Source organism: Boleophthalmus pectinirostris, unplaced genomic scaffold, assembly GCF_026225935.1.
Source record: "Boleophthalmus pectinirostris isolate CB_2022bp ecotype Guang Dong unplaced genomic scaffold, ASM2622593v1 HiC_scaffold_16, whole genome shotgun sequence".
Classification (NCBI taxonomy): Eukaryota; Metazoa; Chordata; class Actinopteri; order Gobiiformes; family Gobiidae; genus Boleophthalmus; species Boleophthalmus pectinirostris.
Window position 1 is genome coordinate 8,995,354 of NW_026571095.1, and position 20,276 is coordinate 9,015,629.

The following is a 20,276-nucleotide window of genomic DNA, read 5'->3' on the forward strand; positions in this document are numbered from 1 at the left end:
TAATTCACTGAAACCTGATAATGACAAAACAACAAACAGCAGTGGAAGTAATCATTAAAAGGCCCATATTATGCTATCTGATCTATGTTATAATGTGGTTTCCTCATCAAAAACATACCTGGAGTGGTGTTTTGTTTCATTCACTCATGTTCCACTGTTCCACCTTATGATGTCATGTGATAAAACAGGAACTGCTCCACTGTGTTTTTAAACTCCATATGCCATCACTAGAATCGGTTGGATAATTTCAGCTCCGGAAATGCCAATCTCTGCTACACAAAAGGTAAAAGCTAACCGTTATCTTAAAAACTACCTCTTCGTGACATCACAAGGTGGATCAGAGCATTTTAAGACAGACTAATAATAAAGAAATACTCAAACATACGTGGATGAAACAAAACACAACTCCAGGTATGTTTTTGATGAGGTAGCAACATTCTAACACAGCTAAAAGTTCACAAGAGTCTATTTTGTGCAACGCGGGACCTTCAAAGCCACGTTATTGCCCACGGGAAGTCACATTAGCGTCAGTGCCAAAGTGCTCTGTAAGTGAGTGGCCATCTTAGACTGTGCAAACTACTCATCGCCAGCAGAAAATAACTGCAACGCCAACCCCGCACCCCTCTACCCCCCACCCCCGACTTCACCCAGAACAGAGGCGACTCAAGCCAGTGCTGCTGTGAGAAAAACACACACGGTTTAAAAGCTTCAGCATGGACATAGCCACTGATTATGAGGCATTACACTGGTATTACTTCATAATTGCATTTACTTACAACAGAAACCCTTTGTATATTGAGTTAGACCCTTTAGGAAGCTCTCCAGAACCATGTACTTTAAATAGCGTGTTGGTATAAGGGATAGAAATAATAGTGTCATTAAATCTATATGTAGCTGGCTGGTGGGAGCAGATATGGGTCATCAGTGACATGCTAAAAATGGTTTAGGCTCTAAGACTGGGCAAGTTAAATGTGGACGTGCTTTAATACAATATAAGCAGGCTGGAAAAAGCTTCTGGACCGGACAGCACATATACAGTAAAAACCTGGACTTTAAGAAGCAAATGTTGAATAATCAGTAAATCTGCTGTCAGCCTCAATTTTCTAGCTTCACCTCTTATCACCTATGGCTGGACTAACTGATTAACCAAAAAAGTTACATCCAGCTTTTACAATAGCATTATCTAGAAAACACATTTATTTACTCATTTATTAACTTTGAAGTGCCTTCTATGGACACACAAATGTTTCTGTGAGTGAAAATGTTGCCATAAGGTTGGAGCTTTTTACTTGTAGAATACAGTGTAGACACATCATAATTTCAATTAATCTGTTTGCTTTTTTTTTTCTATAATCCAGCAGCCTTACACTAACACCTGTCAAAGCACTCTCTAAGAGTTAGAATAATCCACCACAGCAGCAGAAGCACCAGCCTCCTTTTGGGGGAATATTTCCCCCAAAAATCATTGTTTCCCTGCATCTGGCCCAGCCGTGTTTAGTTACACTTCTAAACACAACAAAACTCTTTTCAGATGTGTTCTCATCCTTACCTTTGACAGTGACCAGCACAGCGCTGTAGGTTTGTCCGGCCATGTTTATGGCGTTGCAGGTGTAGAGGCCATTGTCAGTCTGTTTACAGTAGAGGATCTTGAGGATGAAGTTCTCCGCCTGATCTTCATAGATGACATGTCTGCGCCCTTCGCTGATGTTACAGCCATCCTTTCTCCAGATGATGTGAGGTTTGGGGTGCCCGGTGACGAAGCAGCTCAGTTTGGCGTGTTTGCCCTCTGTGACGGTGCATGTGCGCGTGAACACGCCTTTGGGCAACTTGGCCAACATGGACGCCCTCAGCTCCAGCTCCAGACTGTCAGTGATGGAGGAGGAGGTCTTCTCTTCAGTGCGATAAACTGCAATATCCTTCTTCATTTCTTCTTTGCGTTTCTGAAGATGAGATAATAGTGAGGTGGAGGATTTGTCCAGGGTGAGCTGCCGAGGATCTTGGGAGTCCACAACTAGAGCAGCAGAGGCGTTGGCCCGCCCCACTGTGTTCTGGGCTCTGCAGGTGTATGTGCCACTGTCTAAGTTACGTACACTTTGGATTTTTAGCGTACTTCCATCGCTCTCGCTAATGATCTTGACACGGTTGCTTTCACCAAGATAGCGGCCATCTTTTTCCCAGTCGAAGTTTGCGTCTGGATGGGCAGCAACTCTGCAGTGGAAGACCACATCACCCCCCAAACCCACTCGAGCAGAAGTGGGCTTCTCCAAGAACACTGGAGCTCTCTGTGTCATCTCCGCAGGTAGAGCCACTTTAAGGGTGACAGCAGCGTATGCTTCCCCCACAGTGTTCTTGGCGCGGCACATATACTGGCCACTGTCCTCCAGGGTGAGCTCGTAGATGGTCAGGCGGTACACGTCTCCATCCTCCACAGTTTTGAAGCGGCCTCCAGACTTGAGCCGGAGTTTGTCCTTCTCCCAGGTAACGAGGGGTGCGGGACTGCCCACGATAGTGCAGCTGAGCGTGGCATCTTTGCCAGTGCACACGGAGAAAGCTTTGGGCCTGGTCAGAAACCGGGGGACACCACCAAACAAATTAGGATCCATTGTGTATTGTTCCTGCAATTTAAAAAACACATCATTAAAAGTGTGAATATACTCACTGCAGCACAGGGAAATTGGTTAGCTACACAGTTTACAGTTAAGATTACTGGCTGCAAAAGAAAGTAACTTTCCCAACTAAATTATACATTACAGAATTCCTTAATGTACAACATTATAACATAATTTATGTAAAAAACACAAAGACATTTCATTCAGAGCACTTCAGGCAGGACTTTCATTGTTATTTGTAAATTATAGCATCAGCTTCTCTCATTAAGGAAAGATAATATACATCAGAAAGATTGTCTTTTTGGCTTGATTTCTAGATGAAGCTACAACCTGTGTCACTGAACATTATTTTTTTATTATTTTATTTTTATTTGCTAAAGCTAAAAAGAAGTCAAATGTGGGTCAGCTCCAGCCCCTCGGACGGACGTGTGTCTCAGAGGAAGACAGTGGGTGAACTGTGAACCCTTATTATGTTATGAAAATAGACATAAATCCTCAGTGTGGCATTTACAGCAGGATGTCAGTGTCAGTCAGAGGCCTAAAGGCGCTCTACAGGCCCCGGGCTGCTGTGTGGGCCTGGAATGGAGGCTTATGTGATCACTTCAACGTTAAAACAATGCAGACTGGTCATTATGGGTGATTAGAAACATTAATTACACCATTCTAACTCTATTGTGCATAACAAGGTCACGCTGTGTGGATATGTGCCTTTCACAGAGTGACATTTGTCAGTTTTGTCACCTCTGTCGCTGGAGCTGCCTGGCCCAAAAATAACCTCAGCTGTCAGGGCCCGTCTCTGCCCATGGCCATTTGTAGAAGCAGATATCAGCTGTGTGATAAAGTAGACGCTTTCAAAACACGCAATATCTATAGTGAATGTAAAAGAAACACTACAATAAATTTAATGTAAATGTAGATAACCTCAAAAAATAATGTAGGATGCATTGGAAAGTAGCTTAATTGGCTTCAGGTCACTCTTGAGAAGAGTTAGCAAAGCTAATAATTGAATCTGCGCTAAAGGCGCGCGTAAAAAGTGCCAAAGCTGAGTTACCAGGCCTGGCTTACCCTGAAGAAAATAGGAACAACTTCATAAAAAATGCACTAACATTAGTACAGGTAAAGTGTTATGAACGAAACATGAATCCAATAAATGATTCACAATGATTCACCTTGTGTCTTCTTCAGCCACGCAGGTAAATCACGTGGGCCAATTCTTTAGTTAGCTTCACTGTGTCCTCTTATCCGTTTCTAGATGTTAGAATCCCACCGAAAATGTGTTGTTTCCGCTCAAATATCCGTAAAATGGTAGTAAATCCAGGAAAGTGGAACATCCCCCAGTGCCCTGCAGTGGGCGGCTGACCAGACTTATTTTTTCTTTCTTCTCAGGGGCCCCTGATGCCAATAGCTGACGTGCCTACTTTGGCGCAGCCTCTTTTCCAAAATAGACTTGTCATTTGCCGCAGAGAGATAGGAGCCCAGTGCAGAGGTGAGACACGGAGAGAACAGACGGACATGGCCCTCCGGCCCTGTGGCTGGACCACCCGCCTGTTAACCACTTGCACACTTTGTAGTCTTTACTAATAGGCTACTTCTTTTCTTTTGGAGTGTCAGGGGTGCGTGGCTCCATGCAGTATAGTTTAATCATAGCCTACCTGCCTATAACTAAGTAAAAACAGCAAAAAAAAAGACGTTTTTAGAGTGAAGACGTTTCACTGCTCAGCCAACTAATAAAATTTGCAATAGCCACAAATAATCATTGTACTTGTTTATTAAGCATATTTCAGTAGGCAATAGGCTTACATGCTGCCATGGTGTCTTTGGGCAAAATACTTCACCCATCTTAACAGAGTACGAATGTGATGAGTGAATGATAGTTGGTGGTAATTAGAGATGCCATTGGCTCCGGTTGCCAGCCACTTCTCTGTTATCCTGCCCAAGGACAGCCGTGTGGTACAGTTTACCATCATCAAGTATGAGTGAATTAATCATGTGTTAACACTTTGACATTGAGTCTCCAAACAAGTATTACATAAGACTGGTATTATTGTTCTTTAAAAACAAATGGCAAATCTATCCATATGTAGAGATGTATGCATTAGAGTGGGTGTGTACAATAGGTCTGACACTGTGGGTTTGGCCAGCTGTTTGAATCAGCTGTTCTTCCCCGTGTTTACAACATGACATCACATTATAGACAGGCTTAATCTTTTATATCATAGTTTAATTATAGCTTCCTTGACACCGCGCCACTCCATAAACTTGCAGTTGTTCAATAATGTCCAGTGCTGTGTTACATTTGGCTAATAGTCCTATCTTACCCAGGTTCCTGCCTCTGGCCTCAACCTGGAGCAGAGCAGTGTTTTGTCAGTGTCCCTGTAGCGGGCTTTCCCCCAGAGTGTGTGAGTGACAGGAGCAGGTCGGCTGTCCCTGATTTAAACTGCAGAAACTCTAGTACACGGTAATCCAGTGGTACTGCGCCTCCACTCTGCCCCTGGCTCCTGCACAGGCTTTCCATCAGTGTGAATCAGAGGTGTACAGTGACAAATGGAACATTTCACCAAACTCCACTGACACATTACAAAGTTGATAGACATATAGCAACAGGTTTTAAAACAATTACTACTATAATTGCTTTAACATGTGTTGTTGTATGTAAGAATTCAAAGGTTACAACCTCCTGTTATATAATATTCAGAACATTTTCCCATTCAGAAGGTATAATATTTTGTTTTAAATTGTTAATCGCTATGACAACTGTCCTACTGTCTCATTCATCATTCTTAAACTCATGGACAGTTTGCAGCATCTTTATTTTCTTTCACCTTTCCAGTTGTATCTATGTTGAAAATATGTTTAGAACAAGAATTCACTTGTAACTTAAAGGTACACTATGTCACTTTTCTGGTGGAATCTTCAGACTGCTTGTCTTCATAGAAACAGTGTTAGACAATATAGCATTTAACATATCTAGTTTGAATTTATTCAATTACAGGTATTTTTATTGCTCATAAATTACATAAATTTCTCACTACTTGTCTCAAAGCATGACATTTTTTCTTTAATGTGGAATATTCCACACAAAGCAATGACATCTTTCATGTAGAAAGTGGTGGTCCCCATCAAATAGGAAAAGTGCAGCTTTAAGCAAACAGCACATTAATTGTTCAAACTTGAGTGGGTTATCATTTTTACTTGTGTCCTGGTTTGTTCTGTAACTAACAAATAAAGTAAGAAAACCATTATGTTACCCCACAACAGGGAAATTAAATGTTGCACATATAGAAATGTATTTACACTATTTTGAATAATATTTTTTTACAGCTAAATATATGACAAAATTACATTATAGCTTTATAATACTGGCTGTGTTTTGTTACACTTTTTTGTTTTAAAGCATATCTGTAGGGACAGTATTAGAATTAATGCATTGAGGTAAATTGCGTTAATGTAAAGAGTGCTCACTGGTGATTTAATTCTCCAACATATTTTTAATTAATACGAAGTAATGTTACTAGCAGTTCATTATGTTATAGTGTGTCTCATTCCACGTCTGGAACACCTAAGCAGGGCGCTTAAGGGGCTACACCTCATCTCCCATGCTGTTAACAGAGACAGTACATTTGTATAAACATGAGATACTTTAACTTACATGGCCTTTAGAATAACCTCAGCCTTTGTAATTTAAAACTAAGCTGGTATCTTTTTCACAAAGTAAATGTCAGATTTATTTTTGATGCGTTACCATGAATGGCCAGTAGAGAGCAGGAGAAGATCATAAAATATCACACAGACACAGATTCCAGTAGATTTTTTTTTTATTCTCTCAACTCAAGTAAACATCACATCATTTCAGCCACTCTTAAAATGATTAAATACACTCCAAAGAAGATAGGTTTGGCTCTCTACTCACACACAGATAACACGCTGATAAAGCTGTGCCCAAAACTACATATTTTGGCATGTCTGTTTTCGCTAGTGTTTTTATTTTTTTATGGAATCTAAGGACAAACAAACAAACAAACAATGTAACAAAAACAAACAAACAAACAAAAAATCAAAAATTCAGTTTGAAAATGTAGCACCTTTTCCAGTCACAATGATGTCTGACTGGTATAATGTCGATATAACACACAAAAATCCATCTCGAGTTACAAATCTTCCAACAATGTACATATATTATCCACTGCTTGTTGTGAAAATAAATTGCTGAGAAATGGCTTTTTTTCAAAGTGAGCAAATCCTTAATACGAAGGCACTGCTTAAATAAAACATCACATTGAGGTGTATAGAGACATGTGAACTCCACCAGCCAGTGTCTACAGTTAACTCACTGTATTTGTAATATTATATGTATCTTACAAACAAGCAGTGATCACAACACTTAAAGAATGAACACTTTGACAATTGACAAACATAGATTTTCCAGAGGTTATGCCATAATTGTATCGGCTATTCTGCGTAGACCCTTTAAAATGCCATGTCATCTCAGTGTTCAAAATTACAGAATGGAGACAAAATGAAGTAGACCATAATACAACTGACGTCAGATGAAAATGTTAATGGTTTATATAGACCAAAAGGAAGTAAAGATTTTGAATTCCCAAGGTGTAAATGTCAGTAACTTTGCTTTTCTGTTACCAAGGATGGAAAAAAATACAGTTTCTGGCTACAAAATTGTATCTGAGCCTCACAAAAAGTATGATTTGTTGTAGTAAATTATCTAATAGAAAACATAATCTTAAAAATCCTATTGTGTAAACCTAAAAATCTGGATTTAGCTAACAAAAAGATATTATAATCTCATATTGCATATACAAATATAGTAAAATAAAATTGTCTTTAAACTGGGCTCTGATATCACTCACAGATTTAGATAATTTGCCAAAGCCCCTTCAGATTTTTTTAAAAATGTTGACGAAATTATATTCTGACACTAATCCCAATTTCACCATTGAAATCCCATTATGATCCACTTCACCTTTGCCTCTAGTTGCCTCCATTTCAGAATCAATATACATGTTTTCTAACTTTTAAAGGGTCTATACAAAATGACAATAAAAGTTAAGTCATACATTTGATGAAATGAAGTGTCCCTTTAGGTAACGTGCTATTGTTTTGAATGATTTGTTAGTAAGTTTGTTAGATGAATTAATTCCAGAAAATTTTGGAAAGAATTCTTCACCACTGATTGAAATTTAAATCAATACATACCATACCACCTCCAGTCACAAGGGGTCAGTAAAAGAATAATGACGTTGTGTTAATTTGGAGCATACAATTGAACATTCAACAATCAAATATAAATATAAATGTTTTTCTAATAAACAGGTATTCTATGTTACGGATTAATTAAAAAAAAAAAAATCTTAAAAACCTAACATGCAGTGATATGTGGTTGAATTGTTTTTTTCTTTTCTATTCATAATAATTAAATGCAAAGAATACGAATTGAAAACACATTTTTTTAAGTGGGTGGTGAAAGTGGCGTGTTCAAGATTTTGAGGTACATATTTTCATTTATATAATTTAAATACTTTGCCAATAAATAGTCTGCTTGTCTAATTAAATAACTAGGGGATAGATAATAAATAAAGCTGGTAAGAGAAGCAAGAATGTTTTTTGTTCTAGGTATTGTTAACAAATACTGAAAGATACCATAGTTGTAAACAATTCCAAGCTTGAAACTAAAGCTAACACAAAAACATGTGCGGGGACACTATTAATAGGATTTGTAAAAGCAATCACACCCTGTTTTTTAGAAATTATTCATTCTCTTTCTCATTTTTTCCTCTCTTTTTTTTTTTTATAAGGAGCTGATGCATGGCTCCAAAAAAAGCATTTATCAATACAAATGTACAACTGACTGTAAAAAGGTGTTCAATGATGCTTCTTAATCTGTACACTACAAAAAACGTATCTTATTTACACATAATGAAATAATTAGAGGTACAGAGACTTTTTTCCACCACCAATGAGGTATCAAAGGAGGTGATGAACTGGTGTTAAGGCAAGAAGCTGGCTATATTTTTTTCACTTCAAGGTACACTAAGTAACTTTTTTCTGGTCAAAGTTACGTCGTACCGCTTGTATCCATAGAGATGTTGTTGCTGTGCCTGTAAAATTCCACAGTAGTGCATTAAGCGTATCTATCAACATGGAGACGAGCGGGTAACGCCACAAGGCCAAGTTACAGGTAATATCTGTAAAGCGCCGACCCAGCTCAAGATAGGTATTTATCAACAATAAAAACACTTGTAATAGAACAAATGCCTAAGAGATCAGTTTAATGACATAATGTGGAACATTCTAGGCAAAGCAATAACATCTTCGAGAGAAAAAGCAAGTACCGGACAACCTACCAAAAAGTTACATATTGCACCTTTAAAAACATCTTGCATTAATTGGTGTCCAAACGTTTAGGTACGCAGCAGTTTTGTTTTTTTTGTCAGTTTAGCAAATACTGTCTAAAATAAATATATTCTGATTGCAGTAGCAGCATCAAAGCTTGTATGTTAAATCGAGTACGATATTGACCCATGCATGTAGTTTTTTTTATCTGTACTTTTCAACAGACTGAAATAAAAAGCTGAAGTAAGACGTGGAAGTGTATTTACAAATATGATGACTGAACATGTAAAAATAGTTTATCAAAGATGGCGGGTTAGATGAAAGAAATTACACACTTCTTGAAAACCTAATTGCGATTTCTATTTTAAAACTTTCAACAAGACTTACTTTTCTGTTTCACACTTAACTTGACGCAATTTGTACAAGAAATATGGCATATGATTTTGGTGGAGAGGACGGAAGACAAAATGGTTTCCCTGACGCCATAGTCTGCCATAGCTGGGGCAGGGCAGGGGCAAAAAGGTGCAGAGAGAGAGAGACAGTGGTTATCATAGTATGTAACTGGCCCACCCTAATGCAAGCTTTCGATGGATGTCCAAAAACAGGTCCATGCTAAATCAAGATCTTCTAAGGCCACGATGTTCACTGAAGAAAGTACAATGTAAACACTAGGAAAGAAAGAAAAACAGACTCAATTTCTGATCATATTTGTTTAAATTATTAGTAACTTTTCTGGTGGAGGGTTGGAGACCTGTTTGTCTCCATGGAGATGGGATTACTTTGCCTTGGTTGTTCCACAATATGAAATTAAACTTAAAGAGACAGTCCACACTTTTGGACATAGGACCTCATTTCCTAGTTAGCCGGAGTGTTAGAGACGTGTGGAGACACTTTTTAAAATATTTCATCCACTCCTTGTATAAGCTTTTTATCAAGAAGTACAACTCACTGCTGGTGCTCAGACAGAAATCCTTCAAATGCAAGGTTGGTTTTACTTCTAAAATTATTCTATCGACACAGACATTTACATCGACAGTCTGGCGTTATAATAGATTTGTTTTAGGTGCTTTGTGGGTAAGACTGTTTTAGTGACAGGCCAACCATGGCCATTGACATGCACCAGCCTAGACCCAGCGACCTCTGCAAATACAAGGACTGGATGAAGTATTTTTAAAAGTGTCTCCACACGTCTCCAACACTCTAACACTCTAACTAGGAAATGAGGTCCTATGTCCAAAATTCCAGACTGTCTCTTTAATCTACATGGAGACATCACTAGGTCAACTTAAAGGTCAGGTGTGTAAAGAGGTGAATCCACTTAACACATTTAAACAAATTTCCTAAAAAACACATTTAAATGTTTTAGGAATTTTTAGGTATATTTGGTATTTTTCGCACTAAAACCACCTGCAGTTGAACAAATGCAGGCTGAATAATTGTAATACCACTCACCAGAAAAATGACATAGTGCATCTTTAAGTGGATTTTGGAAGTTGGCATACCTTATGACATAAGGCGTCAGCAGCTACTCCCAGTGTCCTGTTTAGGAGTAGACCCACTGTTAATCTCTTGATCATCTTCATTTTCCTCCTCATCCTCCTCTCTCCAGCCGCCGAGGTGCACAGGAGCGGGCATGGACAGGCTGGTGCTAAGACCACCTGGGAAATATTACACAGTTTTAGACTGGAATATTATGAGATGCTGGAAGTACCCAGGGGTGTGACAAGCTCCTGGTTTGGTTTTATGAGAAGGTATGTGCTACTTTTTTTTAAAATATTTTTGGTGAAATCTTTCTTGTCATATTTCAAAAGATAAATCATAAGAAATCATTTGGTACATTGTTTTGTCAATAGGTTGTTAGGCTGTATATGTGTGAGTGCCTTATAGCTCATCTTGTTACAGCTTTATCCACCAATAGTTATAATTCTTTATATCTATGGTTAATCAGTAAACACATTTGACTACAAGAGTTAAATCTCAGGTTCCAGTTATAGGAAGCAATTTTAGGACCTTTCACCATTTAATAGGTTAAAATTGATCATTGTTATGGTAATGGAACTAATTTTGCATCATTGAGATTTCTGAAACCCATGGATGAAAGGATACCACCATCACTACTTCATATAATACAATCAGTGCATTTTAGCATAGAAAAGTTAAAACTAGTTAGTTAAGACTTAAATACCAGAGTGATGGTGAGGATGAAGATCTCTCATTGGCACTGGGTTCTGCCAGTGTCCTGAAACTCTCTGAGGGTTAGAGGTCTGCTGGTGGAGCTGGATAAATGACACATGATTTAACCATTTGAAGAATATTTACTGGTCAAATTTTATCATAAAAAACACTGGTGCCTGAATTCTAAAAAAAATTCTAGTAAATTACCTCATGCATGTATATGGCATGGAGGCTCATCTCCGCTGAGGCAAACTCCGACTGCAGAGCGTTGCTTCTCGTGCGGCAGTCACTCGTTGTCATACTGAAAGAAAATATTGTCAGTAATTTACCTTATAAGATGATCTTCAAAAAATACACTACCAGATGACATTTGCATACCTGTCATTGTTAGTGTGAGCGCTGTGATACATGGTGCTCGGGGTGGATGGAGGTGGGCAGGAGGCCGTGGGGGCGCCCCCTGCCGGTGTGTCCGTGGAGCTGCGAGGTGGACAGCGAGGCCAGGACACTTGCAGCAGCTGAGGCAGCGGTGCTTGGGGGAATGAAGCGGTGCTCACGGCCCTGAAGTCCAGATGCTGTCAACATGGGGTGAGCCAACACACTGGCCAGGAGGTTATCAGGCTACAACAGAAGAGAAATGATAAACAAGATAAACAATGAAGTAAAGAGCTCAGAAAAGGTTTAATTGAAAAATCAGAAAAGGTTTAATTGCCATTGTCAGTTAACAAAATTCTAAAACTAGTAATGTGTTTTGCCAATATGGTGCAGCATAAAACAATGAATAATAAAAGGTAAAATATTAACTAGGATAAAATAAAAAGGCATGCATGAAAATAAAGCATCAGAATAATTATAAATAAATACATTTGCAGTACATTGCTTCCTTAAAACCAATATAATGTTTTATAATGTAATGTAAGGGTTTCATTATTTGCTTCCTTCATTTTGACTGCACAAACCTAATAGAACCAAGTTCATTCTATTAATAAAAGGCAGTATGGGCAAGATTTAAGACACTCATGATAAAAAATGTGTGTGCCAATTTTTATCATGAGGTAAGAAAATAAGGCTGACCCACTCACTAAATCATATTTGCACTGGACAAAGATAAAATGGCAAACATGTTTTTGGTGGTCTTATGCAATTCATACTCATTTGTACTGGAAGGGGCAATATAACAATGTTTTTTTTTGTTTAATTAAGAGTCATTTATCTGAACTCTTGTGGGTAATTTTACAGTCCATTTACTTATTCTACAAAACTTGAACCTCAACCAAGACCTTTAATTTAGAAATATTTTAATATGTTACTGTCAAAATATATACAGAGAAAAATATTTCTTCTTTTCCTCATTCGCTCCCAGAGACACTTCAATCCCAGACTGATGTGTCTCCCTGATCCAAAAATCTATTTAATTTGAGCCAAAGGTTAAGAAGCGATGAGAAATATGAAATTTTGACAATACTGGCAACCCCTATATTGCTTATGCTGGTCTATTTGTTTGCGAGATTCACACTGAAATAGGACTGGCGATCCATATTATTCAAAGTACTACATACAAACAGTTCAAGTAGCTTTCTAAAGACATTTCTTACCCCTGTGACCCCGGAGTCATTGGACTGCAGGGAGGTGCAGAGTGGAGCCTCGGACAGAAGCTGCTGTGTGCTGGGGCCGCTCAGAGCGTCGTGGTGGACCTTCTCCTTCAGATGGCTGATGAACACTGAACTCTCCTGAGGGGGCTGCCAGCGCGGGTTCTTTATGGTGAAGTGCATCAGGGACAGCTCTGTTTTGCCGTTCTCCGCCTGCTGGTAAATGGAGGCCTCTGTCTGGCCCTCGGACATCCACTGCAAGAAAATACATGGGAATCAGAATGATGACAAGTTAGATCGCGATTAACAATTTAAAACAGAATATTATTTCTATGGAATGGTCAACTATTCTCAAAATGGCACCATATAAGAGGAAACTGGAACATATGAATACATAAACAGCAAATACATTCAGGATTATCTGATTCATTAATAATATGTTATGTTGTACTATAACTGTAATATAATCGTAATATCAAACAAACAAAAAAATTAAAATCTGTGAGGATTTGAATTGCAAAATTTCTACTCAATCTATTCATGGGTTTCAACTTCGCATTTATAGCCAAGTTTAGAGGACTGTTCATGGTTCAACTGATAGAATAATTTGCTTTAAATTGTTACTTGTTATGGTAACGGTCCTAATTTTTCATCATTTGAAACCCATGGATACTCTTAAACTTAAAGAGCTCTTTTATCCATCTGTTCATGGTGCAATAATTTTCCTGTATCATTCAGAAAGTTTGATTACATATCTAAGGACACTTCGGGCAATGGAAATTTACTAGACAGTGGTAATGTCAGTAATTGTGAATCATCTTTAAATTGTGGTGTTTCTTCTCACAGTGATCTTAACACAAAATTTTGTGTGACCATGATCAGCATTCATACAGAGTTTAAGCTAGGGCAAGCTCAAGGGCAGTCATGGTTAATGTAGAGCATACAATGGCGCAACCACTGCATAAAATTTGCATTATTTATACATGTTTAAATCATTATTAAGGTTACTGAAATATGACACATAGGGAGTATAGAAGACAGAAGGACAGAAGTAAAAAAGAACATTTCATAATGCTAACTTTTACTAAAAATAGTCATAGGTATTGATAGATTAATAGTTGAGCTCCACACATAAAGCAGACAGTGTTTACCGTTGGGTTTCCATGGCGACGGATGTCCATCTGTGCAAAGGAGCAGATGTCTCCGACCCCCACCACCTCCACCGTGAAGTTCCTGAAGAAGTCGATGATCTCCAGAGATTTGTTCCGCAGGTGGAAAATCAGAATGAAGGGTGTTACGATGGGACTGAGCAGCTCCTCCAGGATGAACACCTGAATTGGACAGGGATCTTTGATAAAAGGCTTCTATTATGGCAAACATTATTGTCATGCTGTAATTTTTCAACCTCTAATTGGTGTGTTTATTGGATTGTTCATTTTGCAGCGGAAAGATGGATTATTGCTAACAAGATATGAGCATACCATTCCCACTAAAGACTGACAGCAATTCTGCAGTAAACATTGTAATGAAAAAGAATGACTCTGTTTTCCCCAAATCCTCCACTAATTCTGCTCTTTTCAGCCTGTTGCCATGTCTCAGGTGTAATTCCCGTTGCCAATCAGTGGTGAGCTTACCGCTTTGTATTGGAACAGCTGTGCCACCTCGTCCCGGGTCTCGCTCTTGTTAGCATTGCCTCTCCAGTGGTCGGGCATGTAGTGAATGTGTGCCAGCACACACTGCAACAGCTGCTCAGGGCACCACACCATATGCTCATCTGGGATGAAGGACCTGGCACCAGACAGGGACAATAGAGATGACATTGAACACTTCCAACAGCAGCCACAGGCAGCACAGAGGGGCGCTTTTGAGGGTTGAAAATTTGAATATTTTCAATATCTTTCTCCATCAAAGCCTTGTAAGAAAGTGTGTTGGGATGAAAACTAAAAGTAATCTTCTATCGTGATTTTCCTGATAAGCTTAATTTATAGACTCTTGTGCTTTTCCACACTTCTCAAGCAAATAAATACAGACGCCAAAGCCATTTTTACTTACTAAAATTAAAGAAATTATTTTTTTTCCCTGATTATGTTGCTCTAAATCAGTGGTTCTCATCAGTACTCTCGTTCTTACCTAGTTATGGTGATAACCACGCCCAGCACAGTTATAGCGGTCAGAATGTGCTGCACCGTCAGCACGTCCTCATCGTACACCGTGAGGGCGATGAGCACGGCCAGCACCGAGCCGGAGAAGAAAGCTACGTTTTTGGCCAGGACGGTGAGCAAGGGCGAGGTGAAGGAGTTCATATATTTAGACGTGGCTTTGTACCCTCGCCCCAGTCTCCCGTGCAGCTCGTGGTCCAGTTCATTAAAATGTCTGAGGTACAAACGGCCATACAGCGACCAGCGTCTTGCTCCAAGACTCCCCGGTTCTCTTCTGATGATTTCTGTGTAGCTAAAGAATGCGTAGAGGACCTGCCACACCAGAATAAACGGACAGAGAAGCAGATTGGCCAATCCAATCAGAAGGATGACTCGACTCAACTGCTGCGCAAGTTCTAGCCTGTTTCCACCACGCTTGTATTTAGGATGGAGGTTCCACTTGTTTTGGAAAAGCGAGCCGGGACCCCAGAATAGGATGAGTTCAAAGTTGTACTTGAGGCCCTGGGTGAGGAACACAACATTGCCAAGCAGGGGGAGTTGTAATTGCACGGGCAGCAGGGACTTGTTGATCATAGCCACCATGTAGTTCTTAAAGCGGAGGATGCGGTGGTAGATGTCGAGTTCAGTCAGCTCCTTCTTGTGGATGCACATCTGGTGTTCCCGCTGCAGGCTAATGAGGCGGTCCTGAACCTCCTGCCAGGTGAAGTTGCATAGTTCATCCTGAGGGAATGAGAACGGAGCAAAAACACGTTACAACACACCCAATGTACCCTGACACAAGCAAACCTGGAAATTTATGCAAAGATTTATACAACTTTTGGCTGTTCAAGAAGCAATTCATGTCTGACAAAATTTCCTCTTACTAAAGTTTACATCTGAAGACATTATATATAGTTTTAGCAAAAATATGTAAACATTTGAACAGTAATTTGAAAATATAGATTTGGACAGCATACATGAATATTCAATTTTTTTAGACATTTGATAAATAAAACAAGACTTGGACAATGCACAGTTTTGGAAAAAGAGAATCTAATTGCAATTTCTTTCTGAAAAGTAGTGAAATTGCGATTACCTTTGCAACATATGTAAAAAAAAAAAAAAGTAGAAACCTGTTCTGTGTGCACATTGTAAACAACTTCAAAAGCATTCCCATTTGAAAGAAGACTGAAACATGAACTAAAACATGAACCCCATGAACTTCAGAACATGTTTGCAGTGGTCTAAACAACAACAGGCAAGACAAAATTTCTCTACAGAAAGACAGAATATTTTGTTCTTTGCTGAGAACATTGAGCCTTTATGATTTGATAATTGCACCAACTCAAATTGCATTTATGACTGGATTATGATATTTTGCTCAGCCCTAATTTGACACCTTCTCATTATTTTTTGTTAGAGGTGTGTTTGTGGTATATATTCATAGTTGTTTTTCATGGAATATCTAAGATCAAATATTTTATCAAAACAGATCAGATATGACCCAAACAGTAATGAATGAAAGGTTAAAAATGCCTTTGACAGTTTCTTACCATTCTGATTTTCAGTGCCTTGATATAGAACTGTCTTATCTCCCAGTAGCTCAGGATATTACAAAATACTTTGATGAGTCGATAAATCCAGAAAGTGGCTGCCATGATGAGAAGAAATATTATCCAGCTGTTTTCTTGAATCCTGGAGACAAACAGAAGATTGTGGTTTGTGGAGGTGAATGATGATGCAATAAAGAGACAAACAGTATGTGGTAGCCCCATAATATGACCACAGCCCCACAGTGGCTTTGTCATGAGTGAAGAGTTGTGACTTCATATTTAAAGAATAAAGGATGGTGACACAGACACACACGTTGTAATAATACAAAATAAAATAGATAATCATGACTGATCAATATGGAGGGGCAATTGTTTTGTATCACAACCCTCAGACTAGTGTTTCTCAAAATACTTTTTCAACTCTGTATCTTAACTTCCTGCACTGATTTAGAGATCACATATTATTGGGCAATCTAGTCTGCTTGCTTCCTTTTATCCTATAATTAAAAAGCTTCCAAGTACTCTGCCTATGTCCCAACACTGACCTAATTGAGTATGTAAACCACACTAGTAACTCACATGATCATAATAATTACAATACTATTTTAGGCAAACCATAATTGCATAAATAAACATAATGGAGAAAAGTTATGTTGACCTTGCCAGATTGTGGAAGATGATGTTTACAATAAAAAATAATTAATAATGAAATAAACGTATAACAAATTGAGTGTTTTGCAAAAATAAAAAAATAAAAAATATGAAACAAGGACAGGGAGAATATGTTCTTTCAGTTGGTGAAGTGTCAGCTTGCTGGCCAGTGCAGTCACCACAGTTTACCGCCGTGACAGTTTTACCTCAGCAGAGATATCTGTTACACGTCTCTGTTCCCTGAAGTTAGCCTGGACACATAGCACTTAAATTCCTTCCTGTGCATAACTATAAGTTGTCGGAATGTTGCAATCAAGAGCAACAGCACTGAATAAGAAATAAACAACCCATCAAAACTGAAGCCTATATGCAACCAGAGAGTGCAGAGCATCGCAAAGATACTGGTAATGGGAAAATACAGTGTCCAGACCTCATCTCTAACTAATGCTCTGTTCAATGACATAAAGTTCACATCACACAATACAAATGTCAAATGTATTTTGAGAGCAATGTCTGCTTTCTGCATCTAATTATAGAGGGTTTTATTTTCAGCAAAACAGAAAGAGTTCTGATAGCATGCCAGTTGCTTTAGCATGACAATATACTCTACTGGTTTCTGAAAGATGTGAAAAACACTTAAAAATTTATCGCAATAATTAATTAGGATGCTAGGAATACATGAGCTAAGTGAGCAATATGTATATGGAGCACAGTAAACACTTTTCAATGAAATATTTAAATTTTTTATATTTAAAAAAAAAAACAGGTACATTTAAACTTGCACGTGTAAAGAGGATTATCTTGCAATACAGATAATCTTCAAGTTATTATTTAGAGAATTATTATTTTCTTGTTTCTAATTTACAGACAAAAAAGACGATTCCCACACTAGTGCCTGAGAACATGATACAGTGATGATGGTTATGTTCCAAACACACAATCTCCCAATGTCAATGTACATCCCTTCTAAAAGCTCTCATGCAATTTCTTAGTAAATAATATATGGATTGATATTTTTGTCAAGCATTGGCTATGCATACATTACTGAAAGAAGAACTCTTTTCATTTGAACCATTGATGCTATCTGACTTGGCATGTCTTATTTTATAGGCTGAACAAAATGGCCCAAGGATATAGACTAATAGGCCACTGTCCCATTTTTACAGCCTGAGAATGTTAGCGCTGCAGTCTGATATCCCATAGGAGATAGAGACTGGTGATTACAGAATATTAAGACAGCTACAATAGAGACAGAAAACTGTCTGTGGAATAGCTTCTTTAATAGCCTGGAATGATAACAAAGCTTTGAACTGGCTCAAAAGTCTAATTATGGATGCAGTCCCTGTTCTAAGTAGTTAATAAGAATATCTTGAGTGTATGTACCTCTGGGTGCACTGCTGGCTGGGTAGGATGGCATCAGGGAGAGTGACTTTGTTGCGGTCCATGGGGTTGTGCCCTGGTTCGGTGTGATTGACGGGCCGGTTAGCGAATAGGACGTCATACTCCACGCAGTTGACAAGGAAAGTTGTGAATGTGACAACGAACAGAAATTGACTATATGGGTCAGAAAAAAACAGTATTAACATCACAGAGAAGAACAGATTCATTGGAAACTGCATATCATGAGCAATAACAAACAAGTAGGACAATGTACTATTAATCATTCCCAAATGGAAGGCCAAGGGGAAAAGTGATCCATAGCAGGCTATATATTGTAGTGCATTGATATATACAGATGCACAACATGATTCAGCGGGGTTCAATTGAGAGCAGTCACAATCCACATATACCATGAAATTTTTAACAAAGGTAATATAAGAGTTGTTGGGGTCACAAGAACAATCCAAATCATCTTGTTGAGCTTGTTCAAGTGGAGGTCTGCCCTGGAGCAGTGTTCTCTACTACAAAAACAACAAGGTCTACATACACATTTCCCAAGTAATAAAAGTGGTTGTAAACAAGCACCTAGGAACTAACTAAGTAGTGCAGGATGGAAATAAAAATAGAAACAGAAATGCCCTTAATCAAAAACATAATAGTATACTCACACAAGCTCAAAAAACTCGGTCAGCATCATGCAAGCAAATCCATTCTTTTGATGGAAATGATAGATGTAGATAAAGTGGTTAAGGAAGACATCAACAAGAATATATACGCTTAAGTTGAAATCTAGCAATTAATAATGTAAAAGAAAAGGTATAAATTATAAAACTGTAAAGGATATTCTTGTGAAGAAGTTGTCCAGGTTCTTGATGTGGTGCCATGAGTCTGAAAAATGCACAATCACACAATGAGTCAGCTGACAGTTTACGCAGAACACATTAAGATCACAAAATGCAACTAATATATAAAAACTGAAATCAATATTACAACTGGTAGGTTGATGGATATAAAAGTTATTATACTATTATATGCTATTACCTTTGAGGCCTTCAGGCACGTGTAGCAGCAAGTCTTCCTCTCCTGGTGGGGAGTCCTCCTCAAAATCCTCTATTCTCTGATACTCCTGATACTCTTCAAAGTTTGCCATTTTCCTTACATTCTTGGGGCCAACGCTTAATTAAATCTACTGTTAATGAACACTGCCTTGTGTTAGTTTATTATAAAACATCTGCTACATTTTGTCGCAGGGTGACTTGTAAATGTAGCAGTTCATATTAGGGCAGCTAAGGCTAACGTTAGCTCACTGCTAGCATGCTAGTCTTGCGGAGATACACAACAATAACAGCGTAATAACACTGGACACCTTGAAATTGTTACGATGCTAACAGAACGATTATTGTAGCCGATCCAAATATATGCGTTAAAACAGTCGATCCTCTGTACTGTGCGATGCTGGAGGTGGCTATGCAGGGGATGATTCAGCCTCTCATGTAGTCAGGGTGACACGGTTTTGTTTTGTTCGCCACTTGCTCTGTCCATCTGCCTAGCTTAGTGACATTTTAGCGTAGCCCGCAGTCCATTCTTGGTCAGATTAGGCAGAATTTACACAGCTGTTTGGAAATTGTTGCGGTATCTCTGTTCAGGCTCTGTCGAGGTCAAGCAGTGTCCAAAAATACACCATCCTCCAATGCGAGTCCACTGTTTTTGTCTTACACAAACAAATGTCAACAAAACATAGATAACGTATTTTCCGGTTCAGTTATGCGTCACTTCCTTTACGCGTTTGTAGTTTTTTAACCTTAAATAAAGTGTAATTATTTTTCTAGAGTTCCA

General features: G+C 38.6%; 2 protein-coding genes across 2 annotated transcripts in view; both read right to left on the reverse strand.

Moving 5' to 3' along the window:
* obscnb (obscurin, cytoskeletal calmodulin and titin-interacting RhoGEF b) overlaps window positions 1-2,603 on the reverse strand; it is a 71,689-nt gene extending 69,086 nt beyond the window's left edge. Inside the window, 1 exon segment of the mRNA XM_055152164.1 lies at window positions 1,550-2,603. Coding sequence (XP_055008139.1) covers window positions 1,550-2,603 — 1,054 coding nt within the window.
* Window positions 2,604-6,406: 3,803 nt separating this feature from the next.
* Window positions 6,407-20,183, reverse strand: atg9b (autophagy related 9B). The gene is given in 15 exon segments (XM_055152172.1): window positions 6,407-9,625; window positions 10,460-10,615; window positions 11,143-11,233; window positions 11,340-11,433; window positions 11,511-11,542; window positions 11,544-11,750; window positions 12,725-12,973; window positions 13,870-14,049; window positions 14,353-14,506; window positions 14,849-15,597; window positions 16,410-16,551; window positions 18,444-18,614; window positions 19,109-19,171; window positions 19,283-19,328; window positions 19,482-20,183. Coding segments are annotated over 14 exon segments (2,427 nt in total). The 5' UTR covers window positions 19,591-20,183; the 3' UTR covers window positions 6,407-9,625; window positions 10,460-10,475.
* Between the last annotated feature and the right edge of the window lie 93 nt (window positions 20,184-20,276).